Source organism: Dromiciops gliroides, chromosome 4 (assembly GCF_019393635.1).
Source record: "Dromiciops gliroides isolate mDroGli1 chromosome 4, mDroGli1.pri, whole genome shotgun sequence".
NCBI classification, from domain to species: Eukaryota; Metazoa; Chordata; class Mammalia; order Microbiotheria; family Microbiotheriidae; genus Dromiciops; species Dromiciops gliroides.
Window position 1 is genome coordinate 494,262,578 of NC_057864.1, and position 16,911 is coordinate 494,279,488.

At 50.1% G+C, this 16,911-nt stretch overlaps 1 protein-coding gene across 4 annotated transcripts in view; it reads right to left on the reverse strand.

Annotated features, from left to right (window-relative positions):
• The window catches only part of DIP2A (disco interacting protein 2 homolog A), a 113,676-nt gene that overhangs the window by 52,184 nt on the left and 44,581 nt on the right, over nucleotides 1-16,911 (reverse strand). For 3 of the 4 annotated variants that reach the window (XM_044001643.1, XM_044001644.1, XM_044001642.1), the window contains exons 3-5: nucleotides 8,103-8,207; nucleotides 4,149-4,268; nucleotides 1,508-1,753 (exon numbers count right to left, since the gene is read on the reverse strand). In XM_044001643.1, the coding sequence (XP_043857578.1) occupies nucleotides 1,508-1,753; nucleotides 4,149-4,268; nucleotides 8,103-8,207 (471 nt within the window). The remainder of the gene's footprint in view (nucleotides 1-1,507; nucleotides 1,754-4,148; nucleotides 4,269-8,102; nucleotides 8,208-16,911) is intronic. The other variant, XM_044001645.1, reaches the window with a different exon arrangement.

The window sequence follows — 16,911 nt, forward strand, 5'->3', positions numbered from 1 at the left end:
TATGGGAAGCAAAGGTGGGCCATCCAATGGAAACTGACTGGAGAATCCTCTAGGTAACGGAGAGGGACTTCCCTTTGCAATGCTCAGGGATACAGCCCCGTGAACCGCCAGCAAGGAAAACCATGAATGGAGAGCGCGGCTGTCTCAAAACACTCTTGTTGCCAATCCAGCCAAACCTGAAGCAGCGGCTCAGACCTCACGCTAAACAAAGATGCCGGAGTGAGGTGCCGCTGGGCAGCCCATGCCTGCTGACTGGCTAAGTCATGGGGACCCTCCTGAGAAACCGCTGCCAGGAAGGAGGCAGCAGGCCCTGGACTGGCGAACAGGCTTCAGGCTGTCCTCGGCTTCTCCTCCCTGACACGCTGGGTGAGACCCAGGGTGAGTCACAGGATCTCCGTATCATTAAAAGAAGGGGCTTAGTTTAGACATCTCTGCGTCTCTGCAGCCCGAGGCAGGGACACAACTGCCCAGATCTTCCCTGTAGTACTTCTTGTGGGAGCAAAGGGGGTGCCAGGAACCGGCAGAACCGCTGGGGGTGCAGACATTTGAATGGGAAATGACCCACACGAGGGATTCAGAGCACATGGGAGCGTGCTAGGGAGGGAGGGAAGCAAAAGCAGGAGACCATGAGCAGATGATGATGGGCATGGACAGCACAGAAGAAATGCAATGACCGCCTGGGGACACCCAGACACAGGCTGCTGAGGCCCGCGGCCCTCCCGGGTAGGCAGGGCAGCACCGGCTCTGTGACAGTCATGGGCAAATGGGGGTGGCAGGTGGGCAACCCCGGGGTGTTGAGAAGGGAGCCGGGGACACAGACTGTTGGAGCCCAAGCCTGTCTTAACATCGTTTCGTGTTCAGGAATCGATATTTTCATTTTGAAGGTTAAAGGGACATCTAACTTTGATTTCTTATTGTTTGGCTTCTACCCCTGAGAAGAGCAAACGCCCCCGATGCAGAATGTCCTGCGTCTGCAGCCAGCTTGAACTCGGCCCTGCCGGGCCCGGAATCATTACTGAGCCACTCCAAGAATGGAGCGAGAAAGAGGATCAGGGCAGTGGGGAGGGAGCGGCCCTGGGCCTGCAGACGGCATTTCTTTATGGAAGATTCTCATCTCTAACCGCTAAACAGCCACCAGTGCGTAAGGGGTGAGGTTACTGAAAGGCCAGGAGGCCTGAGAATGGCTCCCCTTTCCTGTGATCCACATTCCCTACATGGCATTACTACTTCACAGTTCACCGAGATCTCGTCCCAAGGTACCGGAGGGGAAGCCAGCTCCAGACTACGGCTGCCGAATGCCCGGGCTCCGACTACCGGGCCATGCGAGCGCTGCTCAGAGCACGTCTGCACCCCTCGCCGAAAGGGAAAGGTCGGGGTGAAGATGAGGGCTTTTGCTCCTGAAACCTCACAGCCCCTGCAGGGCCTGCCTGGGGGGGGACCAGCCCGTGGGGGGGCCAGCTGGGTACTCCTGGTGTGATGAGTGTCCAGAGGCGGTTATTGTACTAACCTAGCTGAGCGTGGGCCATGAGATCTGCAAGCACTGTGGCGGCGGCGGTGGCGGGAACTGTATTGGAAGCGGCAGCAGGTTTCCCTCCCGGGTGGGATGAAGTGGAAGAGGCAGAGGATGAGGTGGAGGAGCCCTGAATGACCCGATGAAGCCAGGGTTCTACGTTGGAATGGCTCTGGAACGGAGTGGAAGTGAGTCGCCCTTGCCGCCGGAGCGAGCCCTCATCTTCTGAGGCCGAGGACGTGTCTGTGACGGAAATAAGCACGACAGGCACGTCACGCCGGGCCGAGCCAGGATGCCTGCCAGGCCCTCCCGGGCCCCGCCACCGGCATGAAAGAGCCCAGGGCTCCTGGGGGGGTGGAGAGCCCCTCAGAGAACAGCACAGCCCAGGGCCAGAAGGCGCTCCTTTGGGCAGTGACCGAGCATCCATCACGGCAGGAGGGAATGAAGGACTCCTGTTTTCTCTTAAAGGCCCAACCTTTCTTTGTTCAGCAGTCTGGTGCTATCAGGAATGCTGCAGGCCAGCCATTGATGGCCCACATAGAGGCAGCCCTTGACTGCCTACTCTTTGGGCCCAGGCCTGAGCAAGGGAAGCCAGCTTTGGAGAGGCTCAGGCAACAGTGGTCGCGCCGTGCCACCCTGCTGTGGTGTGGCTGGTGCCCAGCCCACAAAACGGTAGAAGGACAGTGTGCAGCCCATCAGAGGGAGATTTCTAATCAAAACAACCCAAGCCAGAGGGCTGGGCTGGGGAATCCCAGTGCCTAGGCTACTTGTCTGCCCAAAACTGCTCAGGAGAATTCAGATAGGAAGGGTGGTCTCTATCCTCCATCCACCAAATGAAGCAGGGGGCAAGGACCTGCCCAAATTATACCCAGCCAGTGACTCAAGGCCCCCGAGCCCTGCCTTTCCTGCCCATGGTAGAGCTGGCAGTGGCGGAAACAGAGCTATCTGGGTATGGAGCCACATCCCAGAGCATGGTGGCCACCCAGACCTAGCCAAGCAACAAGTTCAAGCCCAGTTCCTATGTCATGCGCTCCCAGCTTGTGCTTCTAATAAGAAGCCGATCCCTGCAAAGGCCTCCCCCATGTGCTCCTTATGCCCAGGGCACATGGTTAAAAACAGATCCCAAAGAGGAGGCCGTAGTAAAAATTATTGGAATTTAGCTGACTTGTCTGGAGGGGCCACACCTGGCCCACCCCGAAGTTAGAAGGAGAACTCTCCATAGGCAATTTTTGAAGGACCTCCCCTTCTGGGGGAGGGAGATTGAACGCTCGTTGAGGGGAGGCAAGGAGTCACTTCGAGAACACTCTCATGCTCTCTCTCTCTCACTCTCTCTCTCACTCTCTCTCTCGCTCTCTCTCGCTCGCTCGCTCACTCTCTCTCTCTCACTCTCTCCCTCTCGCTCTCTCACTCTCGCGCTCTCTCTCTCTCGCTCTCTCCCTCTCTCTCTCCCTCTCGCTCGCTCTCTCTCTCTCGCGCTCACTCTCTCTCTCTCACTCTCTCCCTCTCGCTCTCTCACTCTCTCACTCTCTCCCTCTCGCTCTCTCACTCTCGCGCTCTCTCTCTCTCGCGCTCTCCCTCTCTCTCTCCCTCTCGCTCGCTCTCTCTCTCTCCTTGCTTGGTTTTCTAGTGATGTGAGAAAGCTAGCAGACTTTCCAGGAGTGGTGAATGAACACAAAAGCCCCTGCACTCCTTTGAATTAGCTTAATTGGAAACGATATGGGGATTGTATAGACTTTGGTTAGAGTTAAGAGGATTTATCTATATTTCTTTTTCCCTATTTCCTTATCTTTCATCTTTATTAATTTCACCTTTGGTGTTCACTTCCCAAGTAATAAAATCTGATCCTTTTGTGGAAAAGAAGCTGTGAGGCTACTTTCTTATTGGCCTGGGAGAAATATCTAAAAGGGCAGTTCAGAGGGGAGGGAGCTTTTAACCTAGAGGTCCCTCATTATTTCCGGGACCCCAATATGTCGCTCCATATATTAAATTTCGGCCCCTACAAGGCGAAAAAGTGAATGAACCAGCTTCAAGTGCCAAGGAGGGCCCAGGAAGGGCCACTCGCCACTCAAACCCCTGCCCATGTTACTGACCACCCATCTGACGTGTGGCTTGTCCCAAGGCTTGGGCCACGTGAAGCAGGGAGCCTACTACCCTACCTGCAGCAGCCCAGCTCCTTGGGCATGCCAAGCCGGGAGATCAACATGTCCTGCCTTGCTGTCCTTCCCTCTGACAGAGGAGGAGCATGAAGCTCACGCAGCACACACATGCAAACATACAAACACATGCGCAAACACCCACATTCGGTTTGCATTGAACACACATACTTACACACACACATGCATATGCACAGTTAAACACACGCTCACACAGTTATACACACACACAGGCACAAGCACACAACACTGTGCACCCATAGGTATGCACATACAAGGGTATGCACGCATACACATGTATACCACACACCTTCTCATACACATATACATGTTCACAAGCAAGTGTGCAATGGGCACATGCACCCCCACATGCACACTCATTCATGTACACAGGCTTACACGCGTACACGCGCACGCGCGCACGCGCGCACACACACCTGTCCAGCCCCACCCACCAGCGGTCACCAGACAGCCCAGTCGGGTACCTGGAGGCGTGTAGGTCTCCACAGAAGAGTGTGTGAGGACAGAGCGTCTCTTGGAAGGCATAGGCATCTTCCTTTCTTTGTACTTGGCTAATGCGGCTTGTACGGCTTCGGTGTGGACATCTGCAGAGGAGAGACAGTGTCATTCAGGGCAAGCATGAGACCACCTTGATTTCCAAACCACAAGAGCCACGTGGGCTGAACCTACAGTCTCCAGCCTCTTAGGGTGGGCCCGGCTTGGCTTTGCCATGTCCCCTAACCCAGGGTAGGGAAAGGGGGTGCCCGCGTCCCTGGACAAGGATCGGATGACAGGTTCCAGTCCTGGATACCCCATGACCACAGAGATGTCGCTCTGTCCCCCTCCCTGAGGCCTCTCTGACTTTGGCCTCAGGGAAGCTGCCCAGTGAGACATGCCTTCCCTTCCCCCAAGAGACACCTGCCAACCGGAGCCAGAAACTGAGAGAATCCGCCTCAGTCTTGTCCTTATCCCTCTGGGAGCAGGGAGACCCTCTGGGGGGTGTTATCTTCATGTCCTCTTCCATGCCCCACCCAAATCTGGCGCTCCATTTCCCACCACCAGGCTTCTGCACAGGATGCCAGGAAGGCCTCCCCTCTTTGCTGCCACCACTCTGAACAGCTGGTTCCCTCCAGGCGCGGCTGCAATGCCATCTCTTCCAGGAACCTTGATCTCCCCATGTGGCTGCCCCGTTGCTCTTCATTTACTTCCCTCCTCGGTGGAATGGGGGCTTCTGAATGGCAGGGATCCCTGTGTCCCAGCGCCAGGCAGGCCTTCACGCTGCCAGTGGCTGAGTCTTGGCTCACTCCGCCAGGCCGAGTCTGCCTGCTGCCCCTGTGTTACCGCTTTGCCCTCCCCTGATCTGTGCCTGAGCAGGGCCGTAAGCAGGGAAGCAGAGGTGGGAACTGGCCCGAGGGGCCGTGCCGGGGCGTTTCCTCCTGCAAAAAGCACCTTTGCAGCCACCCAGTCTGGCTGCACCATGTGCTTCTTACTCCTAATGGGGAAGCCCAATCTTCCTGAGGCCCACAGCGGGCTCACCACAGGCTACATCCTCACAGCTCACTACGGTTCTCATTTGAGTTCTAGGAACCTGACTCAGTAGAGGACGGGCCTGGACAGAGGGACAGGCCTCCAGCCCCACTAAAACTGCTGGTCCACGGCAGGCTTCAGGAGGTGACCCTCAGCATCCATGGCACCATGAAGAGACACCTTCTAGTTGGCCTCCTTGTCTCACCAACAGGACAGAATAAAGCACAGGCAAAGCCACCAGGGTCCACCCACTTAGGGCCCCTCTCCTAGCTCGCGCACACGCGCACACACACACACACACGCACGCACACACGCACGCGCGCACATGCACACGCACACACACAGAGCTTCTGCTCTCAAGAGGAAGGAAGGAAGTCTTGTCAGAGCCCAAGTCCAATCAGCATGAGCAGACACACTTCAGACACACTACCACCTGTGCCGGTTGGTGGGTAACCCAATCAATCACCATCCATACATTGGCAGGGGTGGAGGGAACCAAAGTCCCATTTCAAACTCTTTGGGGTGAATAACCCCATGTGTAGACCCGTGTCTGCCAGGCCTGACTCTGTCATGGAGATTCAATAACTTTCCTTGTAGAGGGGACACTGCCAGTCTCTGGCCCGGAGCTAACCAAGCTCCCTGCTCAGTGTTCTCCTGACAAGGGCACAGAGGAACCCCCTCCCCCACTTTACCAAGGAGGAAATGAAAGAATGAAAGCCACAGGGGTCAATTGTCACACCTGACGTCATTTGGTAGAGATCATCAGAGAGTGCAGAGAGGTCAAAGGACAGACTTTGAGGACCCCCCCCCCCCGTTCTGTGACACTACTTCATTTTCCCAGGTGTCTCCTTTGGTGCCCTGTGGGCATCCCCCAGGGAGGCACAAAACCTCCCACAGAGGACCCATGGAAAGACCTGCTGGCTGGTCACTCAAGTGTCACAGCAGAGGTTTGACAGCTTAGCAACTGCTGGTAAAGCAGGGACATGACAAAACTTATGTTTTCCTGAGAAAAGGCTGGCCAGGAGGCTGGAAGATGGAGTGAAAAGCAGAGTATGGACCCCAGGGGGCGGCAGCCCAGGAAGGGCTGGGAAGCACGGGCCCAGGGAGGAAGAAAGGGATGGATACGGGGCCTTTGAAAGGCAGTGCTGGCAGGTTCTCAGGACAGACAGGCTGCCGTGGCCTTCTCGAGACAGGGACACACATGGATTTCCTGGATAGGTCAGGGGAGAAAGCAGGTCTGGTCTACCCAGACTTTAAGTAGTCATTTGAGAGCGTATCATGCCCTCCTTGGGGACATGTGCTTGACACTGTATGAACATCCTGCTCAATGACAGACAAGGCAGAGATGGCCTGCTCACCTAGCCTGGAGGAAGAGCAAAGGCACCAGATGACAAAGACATGAGGCAAAACCTGGCCTGAGCATGATCAGCATGGGCCATGTAGGGCCCCTGACCCCGCGAGCCAAGGGTCCCTCTGAGCTTCCTGCTTCAGATCACTCCTGGATCACTGCGTTGGGGGGTGAGGGCAGCCTGTGGAGAAGGATCACCAGGGAAGTGGAGGGCCATGAGCTCATGCCACATGGGGACCATCTGCAGGACCTCGGGGGCTCAGCTGCAGAAACAAAGGCTTTGAGGGACCTGGGAGCAGACAGTCTTCAAGGACCAGGAGGCACCATCAGGTGGGCTTGGCTTGCCCCAAGGGGCAAAAGGAGTAGCGGGGTTAGTCATAAACAGGCAGACTGAGGCCTAGCGCCATGGAAATCTTTCTGCCCCTGAAGACAAGGGGCTACCCTCTGCCTAAGGGTCTTCACACAGAAGACACCTGACCAAGCACCTGCTGGGCGTGTTCCCCCCACTCAGACTCTATGAAAAGCCAGGACTGGAGCCCAGCTGAGGCCCCGCCGCATCGCACTTCCATCTTGTCGGCCGGCTGTACCAGATACGGAAATGTCAGAGCCAGTGCCTCCTAGGGCACTGCTCGAGCAAAGAAAATAGGTCACCAAACAAAGGGAGATTCTCCACTGGAAAAAAGCAAAGTCGTTTCATTCTCGAAGAACTCTCTTCATTGCGTCCTCACTGATCAGCACAGGCACATGCACAGGGTCTCGCCGACCCGGCCTCCCCATGGTTATAATGAGGAACCAAATATGGAATTCCAATCTGTATTCGCTTTAATTACTGCAGCAGGGAAGGAAATACAGACCAAACAGTCAACAATCTCACAGCCCAAGCAGCAGCAACTAAGGCAGGCTGAATGAAGCAGGGAAAGAGACGGTCAGACAGGAGTGGGAATCCGGGTGTGCCACACGACCGACCGGCAGGTCGCTGCTTGTCTTGTGCACGATGTGAGGTGAGGATGCACCCTGGTCGAGCACCCCCAGAAGGCTCTGTGTGTCCTCTCTCCCAGCCCCCACCAGGGCCCCAAACACCCCTAAATCCTCTCCTCAAAGTGGGATGAGAGAAGATGAAGAAGGCAGAGCACCACTCCCCAGCACAGGGGCCTTGGGTGGGATACCCTAGGACCCCACTTTAAATCTTGGCTCTGATACCTTAACACCCAGGAACCCTTGGACAAGTCACTTTGCTCTGGTGGGGCAGTGAATGGGCACCATGGTACACAGAGCACAGGGCCTAGGGGCAGGAAGAACTGAGTTCAAATCCATGTGACCATGGACAAATCACTTCCCTTCCCTCTGTCGGCCTCAGTTTCCTCTTCTATAAAATGGGGATGATAAGAGCCCTCACCTGACAGGGTTGTTGGGAGGAGCCAATAAGGGAGATGATAATTATAAAGCTGTTACACACAGTAGGTGCCACATAAATGTTGGCTGTCCTCGGTGACTACTGTTGTAGTAGAAGAGTGGGCTACGCAACGGCTACTGTCTGCCACAGGGAGCTCGGCTCTTTCCTTACCGGATCGGAAGCGCTCATCCCTCGAGTTGGCAGAACGCGCCTTCTGCTGTTTGGAGCCGGCAGCTGGAGCCTGTGAGCACCCTGTCTGGAGAGAAGTCTCCACACCTGAAACAGAATCCCAGCCCGGGTCAGTTAGCCTTCTCAGCTCACCCTCAGCACCATACTCCATTTACAACCATTCGCAGTCCCCATGCCTGCTCCAGCGGAGGAAAAAACCCCAGGGCTCCGGAAGGACAAACCACTGTCCTTGACATCTGGCCAAGTCCCTGAATGGAGTCTGGGGACATTTCCCTGACAGAAAAATGAGCGCTGCTTCTGCTAAGTGGAGTTTTCTATCTGTAATCAAAGCACCCTTCCAAAAAAAAAATCAGACCTCAGGGTCATGGGTGCAACCCTGGACAAGGTGGACAACATCATATGGACAGTGGTTGAAAAACCGCTATTGGAGATACATGCTGTATCCCTCCTCCCCCTCCCCTTGTGCCCCCTCTCTCTTCCCCCTCCCCCTCTCTTCCCGCCCCCTCCCCCATCTCTTGACAGTGTGGCCCCAGGCCTCCTCTTCACTGGACTGTCAGAAGTGAAAACAGGGCCCCTGTTCTTGTCAAGCCCCAGCCACCTCAGCCCATGCCCCAAACAGGGCTCTCACTTTATGTAACCCTTGTGGAAGGAAATAAGGCGTGTAAATCAGCATTTCTGCACGTTACATTTTAAGGGGGCCAGGGAAGCTTGTCCTTAATTTGCCTTTTGCATAATTTCAGGATTTCTGTGCACTGGGTTGTTAAGGCAGGCCCAGAGGTGACAAAGCAGGGCTGGGAGGCTGGGGCCAGAGGGAGGGGATAAGGAAATGGAAATGGAAGCAACAGCTCTAGCAAAATCACAAGGGATCCGATGTTTGCCTGTGGAGTTCTTCCCCAGGGGAGTTCGCTCTGCTTGCCACCTGAACGAGTTCCTCTGTCTGGGCATGAGCTTTCCCGTGAGGGCGCTGAACTGCTCACAGTGCTCAGGAGCAGCTACCCCTAGGGTGGGAGGGTCAGTCACTCAGCCACCTTTGGTGTCCACCTGTCCCCCAACTCTCCCCTGGGACTCCCAGAAGCCAGAGCATAAACAGGGGCCACAGCCCAGTAAACCACTTCGGCAGACAGGCTAGCTCCGGTTGAGGGCAACCAACAGACCTCAAGCCTGTGGGGTAGTTAAGGGGATTCCACCACCAGCACGGGAAGACTTCCCCTGGTGGAATGTGCACGGGAGGCAGGAGCTGCGGAGCGTCTGGAGACTTGGCCAAACATCGGAGACACCAAGTTCATCCACTGTGTCCCGGGAGATCACCAGTCATCCTGACCTTGGTCCTGCCCCGGACCTCAGTGAGTCCAGAAGAGTACATGAGGCTGAGGACTCTGTGAAAGCAGGCCTTCCTTAAATCATGCGCAAGTTAAGACATCACCCAGGATCAACAACCAGCATCACCAGAATTAAGGAGCATTACACATAGAGGTCAGCGACACCTGGGAAAACTCCAGCAGGGCCAGAGATGGTCACCAAGTACGCATTTCTTTTTCCAATGTGCTATTATCCCCATTTCAGAAGGTTCAGGACTTCACTGTGCCTGCAGCAAAGTGCCAGTAACAACATGGCAACCAAGGCCAGATGGGAGCTCGGGTCTTCCTGACTCCAGGCCCAGCATGCCCTGCATGGAGCCCGTGGGTTGCCCCCAAAAGTACCAGGGACAAAAGAGATCAGGTTAAGACACTGTGAGTGAGCCCAACAAGAGACTCCTTCATCTGCCATGCCACACAGCCAAGGCCACTCAGTGGACACTCCACAAAGGGAGAAAAAATGATTTCCAGACCTAGGAAATACCCCCCTAACAGGCAAGAGGGAGATGTCTAAAGGCAACTACTTTACATTTGAATCCATTCTAACTGTAACGATTGGAATGACGCCCCCTGCTGGAGACTTACTGTAGAAGAGTTCCGCCCATGAAGTGAAGGTCTTTGAGGGCAAGACCAGGAGTCTTTTCTTTGGCATCAGGAAGCGACGCGGGCTAGTGGGAGGAGGAAGGAAGAGACTGGCGCTCGGTCTCAGGCTCTTTCCTGAGGACTCTGGCGGAGAAGGGACCTAGAAATGTGCTCTCCCTTTAATAGACAGGAATCTAGGCCTTTTCTTCTCTCTTTACCAAATTCTTATTCTCCTTAATAAATGCTTAAAAGCCTAACTCTAGCACCGGCCCTGGAGTCAGGAGGACCAGAGTTCAAATCCGGCCTCAGACACTTAACACTTACTAGCTGTTTGACTCTGGGCAAGTCACTTAACCCCAATTGCCTCACTAAAAAAAAAAAAAAAGCCTAACTCTTGCTAAAGCTTATAATTTATTGGCGACCACTCATTAGATATTTTAGACAGTTTAGCTACAATTTTAGCCCTTAACAGATGGCGACCACGAAGGGATGAGCTAAACCTCAGTCTTCTGATCTTCTGGTTGGGTAAGAAATTTCCCCTACCCTCTCCCTTTAACTGCTAAGTACTGGCGTACTGGCTGTGTTTTCCCTTTAAATTTTTTCAAATGGACCTTTTAAACTCCCTAATTACCCTATTTTTGATTTTAGTCTGTTTAACCAGACAAATGGGGGATAAGATCATGTTAATGCTTTGTTTTTGTGGATTTTCTATTTTTATTTTTATTTTTGTTAGAAGAGCCAGCAATGTACTCATACAAGGAAGTATCTCCCCCTCTCCCAACCATGCTTTTTCTGGGAAACCTGAAGAGATTCCTGTAGCTTTTCCCAGTTCTAACACTAATTGTTGCTCTAATTATGCATGCCTGGAGGCAACGACCCACCCTCTAGAAGTTTTTAATCCCCTTGTGTCTGGAAGCAAAGTGAGGGAAGAGGAATCCAGGCCTGAGTTCAAAATCAAGTCTGATTCAAATTTGTCCCTCCCCCTCCTCTCCAGACCCCACCCTCTACTCCTCCCATGGCCAAGCCCATTGCTTCCCCAGCCTGGGAAGTCCAGAGATCTAATGCTCATGCGCAACTTTCTCTAACTACATTTGCAGCTTCAGGCTCAGCCCTTCCCCAGCCTGGCTGTGCTTCTGAGACAACTTTAGAAAACCCTTTAAATTCCAGATATACTCGTTTTGTTCATAATTTTGCTAACCTGCTTTTGTCTTTAATTAATAATCTTATAAAGCATTTGTATGGTGAAAAGGCTAACAGACAATATAGAGGGGCTAAAGAAGAAAAACTTAAGCTGAATAAGAATGACAACCATCAACAGAGTTCAAGACTCCGCTTCTTTTGCCATGGAAGGGTATATATTGTACAGAAATGTAGAAGTAAGCAGCAAGGTATTGATATGAGTATTGGGGATTTTAGATATCGGAATCAAGAGTGTTCTGAATTCACTCAGAGTAATAGTATCAGTTCAGAGGTTACATAGGATTTCTATGCTATTACACCTACATTTTGGAATTAATGGTATGGGTTTATTTTCATAGAGATTTTCATGCTTTTGGGATTGTGTTTTGTACTTAGCTTTTTTTAAAAAAGAGAATATTTTTGAAACATTGAAAGATGGTTTTGATTTCATAATACAATGTTAATTCTAGGAGTATTGTGCTCCCATATTCCAAGTTGTTTGTTTTTGTTATTTTTTCTCAACTGATTATTTGATCAAACTCTTTAAAGCATTTCCCTGGCAAATTGGTTGCCATGGCAAGTGTAAATTGATTCTAGAAGTATTGTTTTTGATAAGTATATTCAAAAAAAAGAGGGGAACATTTGTAAAAGTTTTCTTTTTCAAAAAAAGTTTTCTTTGAGATTGTGTTGTGCTTTAACTTGTAGTTAAATATGTTCTGATTTTTCACAAAAGTAATTGTATACTTAGTAAAAAAAAAAAGGGATGGTATTTGAAATTGTTGCATAATTATATATTATGTTCTGAGTCAAGATGTATTCACATTTTTTGCGATCATTTATTATCCTCAATTTTTAAATCCATATGAGACTTGGATTATGGGAATTTATCATTTAAGACATTAATTGCCTTTATTCTGAGTTATCAGATGCCAGTTGGCCAAGATGCCATCCAATCACAAGAGGAATACATGCAAGAGCAGACACTGAACTGTCACATGAGGGGAGACATGCATGAAGTCAAAGTATGGCCAAGGGAACAGCTTTTGACTAATGTTGAGGTTGGATTCTCTTGGTTTAATATTTTATTTTATTTTCCCCCACAATACTGTACAGATGGCTGGAAGTTTTGATCCCACCCATCTCACTTCTACGCCTGGCTTCTATGCCCCCTCCTATATGCCTGATGCCATGGACATCTCAATCCCATGCATCTGATTAAGTCTGACTCAGTTTCCTCCAATATGTTCGGTGACATGGACACATATTCCATCCACCTATTTTAAGCCTGGCATACTGTATGGGCAGAACATATTGCTCAAGTGTGGGAATGCTCCTATCCCATCATTTCTCTGTTCTTTTATGGTAACCCCCATAATTATCTCAGACGTCATGATAAATACAGTGTTGAATTTGGCCTTGACACCTGTTACCAATTATATTAGATTTTTAAATTTCTCATAATGGCATGAGGATAATTAGGCAGATGATGCAAAAAGTGATGAAACAAAGATAAAAATTATTTTTAAAAATTAATATCACAGAAATTATCTTCTCAATTACCCTCCATAAGGGGGCCTATAGTAATATTAATTTTAAAGAATGTTTCCATTTTTGTTTTATTATATGTTTCATGTGTAACAACTGACATTCTGAATTCCCTTAGACATGTTTTTGAGAACTTTCATTGTTTGATTTGATTATTGACAAAGCTATTTTAAAGTTGTGTTAAGCTCGATTTTGTAGGAAATTTTCCTGGCTGATTACCAGCACCCACACATCAAACCCTGAAAAGACTTCCATTCCACGACTACACCTAGAGGACATCTGAGAAAAGACTTTCAGAGACTTTAAATGAACAGTTTTGTTTTGTTTTTGTTGGGTTTTTTTCCTCTTTTCTCTTTCTGTTATAATACACACCATCTGTAACATGTATTCTCTGCAGAGGCCCTCCCTTTGCAGACCAATGTCAAAGCGTCGGTTCATGAGGACAAAAAATCACCCCTCTGGACAAAACTTTCCTCTCTCCCTTTTCTATATTGTTATTAACATATTGTTAGTCAGCATAGGTTATTATATTCTGTTATTTTTGACTGTTTCATCAAGGAAACGTACCGTTTCTTGAGGAAACAAATCGGGGAACTGTAAAGATTGGAATGACGCCCCCTGCTGGAGACTTACTGTAGAAGGGTTCTGCCCATGAAGCGAAGGTCTTTGAGGGCAAGACCAGGAGTCTTTTCTTTGGTGACGCGGGCTAGTGGGAGGAGGGAGGAAGAGACTGGCGTTCAGTCTCACTCTCTTGCCTCTGGACTCTGGTGGAGAGCGGAGCTAGAAATGCACTCTCCCTTTAATAGATAGGAATCTAGGCCTTTCTCTCTCTCTTTACCAAATTCTTATTCTCCTTAATAAATGCTTAAAAGCCTAACTCTTGCTAAAGCTTATAATTTATTGGTGACCACTCATTGGATATTTTAGACAGTTTAGCTAGAATTTTAGCCCTTAACATTCCTAAGGACCAAGGTGGTCTGCTGGAGGAAACCAAGCCTCCTGGTGTGTGGGAGGAGATGTCCTTTGTTCTCATTTTGTGAGAGGTATCTGGCATTAACTGGCTCGCTGACAGTGAGGAGAAATTAACTGGTCAAGTGATATGGGAAGCCACAACTCCCTGGCTCATCGCTACAGCTCTGATGAAGTAGGGATGAAGTAGGAGCACACGCTGGGTGCCCTCTGTGCTTCTCAGAGTGTGAGTCAGGAGAGGGAGGAGCAGAGTCAAAATGGCAGAGAAGCAGGACTAAGTATGGCAAGCTCTACCCTTCCCTCCCGACAGAACTAGAACAAGCACCAAACCTAATCCTGATAGGAAAATCCAAGACAAAAAAATTCACAGCAAGCCATTTTTCCAGTCCAGGTTGGCACAGAGAGATGCCCATGATGATGGCCATGGAGTCTAGCTAGGAGTGGCTGTCTACCACAGTAAGGGACAATCTACAATCGATTCCTGGGCACTGTGACTCCACGCAGGATGTGGGAACAGGTACCAATTTGCACTACCCAGATCTGGGTCATAGATCCAAAGTGGACTAAGGGGAAGGAAGACTGCACACAGGAGAAAGTCCTACGTACTGAGCAGGGAGGAAGTTCAGAAGCACAAAGTAGCCATGTAGTGAGGACCCTAGGAGCAGAGCAGGGCAGGAAATAGACCAAAGGGGAACCTGTGCATCTTTTCTCTTTGAACCAGTAGAGCTTTCCATCAATACTCAGACCAGGGAACAGAAATCAGATTTGCTCTGGGTCGGGTTCCCAGTCTCAGCAGCTCCAGAGAGCCTGAAATAATCCAATATTCTGAAAATGCAGCAACACGGTCAGCCCAGACCTTCCCTCCAGATGTGTGCAGAGCCCGGTCCTAACATCAAGTCAGAAGTCAGAGCAAACAAAAACGAATCCCACCATAAAAAGCTATTATGGTGACTGAGATGCTCAAGACACAAGACCCAAAAGACAGCAATGACTCTAAAACATCTAAAGGAAAGACCCAAAGAAAGACACAGCTTGGACACAAGTCCACTAGAATTCCTAGAAGAGATGAATCAAAAGGTGTTTTTTTGGAAAGTTTATAGATGTGTTTACAAATGTTATTAGAAAAGTTGAGATAAAAAACTGGAAAAGAAATGAGAGATATGGAAGAAAGAATTGAAAAGGGAATTAATAGCATGGCACAAGAGGTATAAAACGTTGCCCAACCATCAAACTTCCTGAAATTCAGAAATGGACTAATTGAATACACTAATTGGACTAATGGAAATTTAGAAAATTATAATGGACTAAATAGAAGCCAATGACTGAAAGAAGTAGAGGAAAACTTAAGTTATCTCATAATAAAAACAAGTGATCTGGAAAAGACTAAGGAGAGAAAATTGAAAGAAAATTTAAAATCACTGAACTACCTGAAAGCCAGGAACAAAAAAAGAGCCTAGGCTATGACTTCAGGAAATCTTAAAAAGAAGACTGTCCCACTATCTTAGAAGCGGAGGACAAAGTGCAAAAAGAAAGAATCCACCTCCTGAAAGAAACCCCCCAAAAGAAAATTCCCAGGAACACCACAGCCAAAATCCTGAGCTTTCAAGGTTAAAGAAAAAATAATGTAAATAGCCAGAAAGAACCAACTCAGGTACCAAGGAGCCATGGGCAGGATCTCGCATGATTTAGCAGCCATTACTATATAAAGGAATGGAAAGGCTGGAATACAATATTCTAGAAGGCAAAGGAGACGGCCTCACAACCAAAAGTAGCTTATCCAGCAAAACTGAAGATAATCCTACCTGGGGAAAAATGGACCTACGGAAACAGAGGACTTCCAATTACTTAGGAGGAAAAGACCAGAGCTGTGCAGAAACTCCGAAGATCAAACAAAGGAGTGAAGAGAAACATAAAGTCAGAGCAGTCTGAGGACTAGATGAGGGTCATGGCTGCTGCAGACACTACAACTGCAGCACAGGTGACTGTCACGTTTCATTCATTTGGCCTGGAGGGCTTGCTGATCAGCAAGACCTGGGTTCAAATTCTCCCTCAGCCACTTGCGAGCTGAGTGAGCTTAGACGAACCATTTAACCTTAGTGTACGATGGGACTAAAAGCAGCGCCTCTTTCACAGGTTTGCGGACAGGTTACCTGGGATCATTTATCTGGGTGTCGTAGCGGCGTCTTCAACAGTGCATCCAAACCACAAGTCATCATCTCCCACCCAAAGCAGTCCCTCTTCCCAACTGCCCCCCGCCTGGTGCCATCTTCTACTTCTCACTCTCCTTCTCCCGTGTCCAGCTGTTTGCCCAAATGTTCCCTGTCCACCTGCACAGCACCTCTCTTCTGGCCTTGATCACGCTGCAGCCTCCGAGCTGGTCTCTTGCCCCAACCCCTCACCCATCCGATCCATCCCACACACAGCTGCTAAAGAGAGCTTTCGGAGAGCCCGGACCTAGCCAAATTACTTCTCTCTCATCAATAAGCTCCAGTGGCTTCCTATTGCCTCTTCTATCTGGCTTTTAGAGGCCTTCAAAAGCTGGCCCCAACGACCTTTCCAGCCTCTTTCTTCCCCTCTCCACATGCTGAGATCCAGTCAAAATGCCCTTCTTGCTCCTCCTCACACACAGCCCTCCTGTCTCCATGACTCTGCACTTCCTGTGCCCCACACCTGGAATGCCCTCCCTCTTCAGTTCCTCTTCTTAAAAATCCCAGCTTACTTCTACACTCTGCTCAAAGGTCACCTTTCACAGGAAGTCTCCTGATCCCTCTTCCCCCCGCTGAAAGTCACATTAAGTACCCTCCCTCCTTTCTTTTACCACTTGGCGTTTATTTTGTGTCTCCCTTGTGGACCCCTCTCTGCATACACATTGTGTCCACTGAGGCAGGCAGGGACTGTTTCACTGTTTGTAACTCCAGTCCCTGGCACAGTGCCTGGCCCATAGAGTGACTGACCAGGAACTGCCTTTAGAGACTCTTGTGGCTATCTTTTGAGTGTCTTTCGGGGTGGCCAATCCCTACCCTTTGAGGGTGAGCTTAATTTTTGGAAACCCTAAATCCATCAGGATGATAAGACAGGTAACTAACCCCGAACTGGACCAAGGACATTTGGTTTTGGCTTGTTCCCACACTATCCTGAGAGATGACATTACAGTCAGAGCA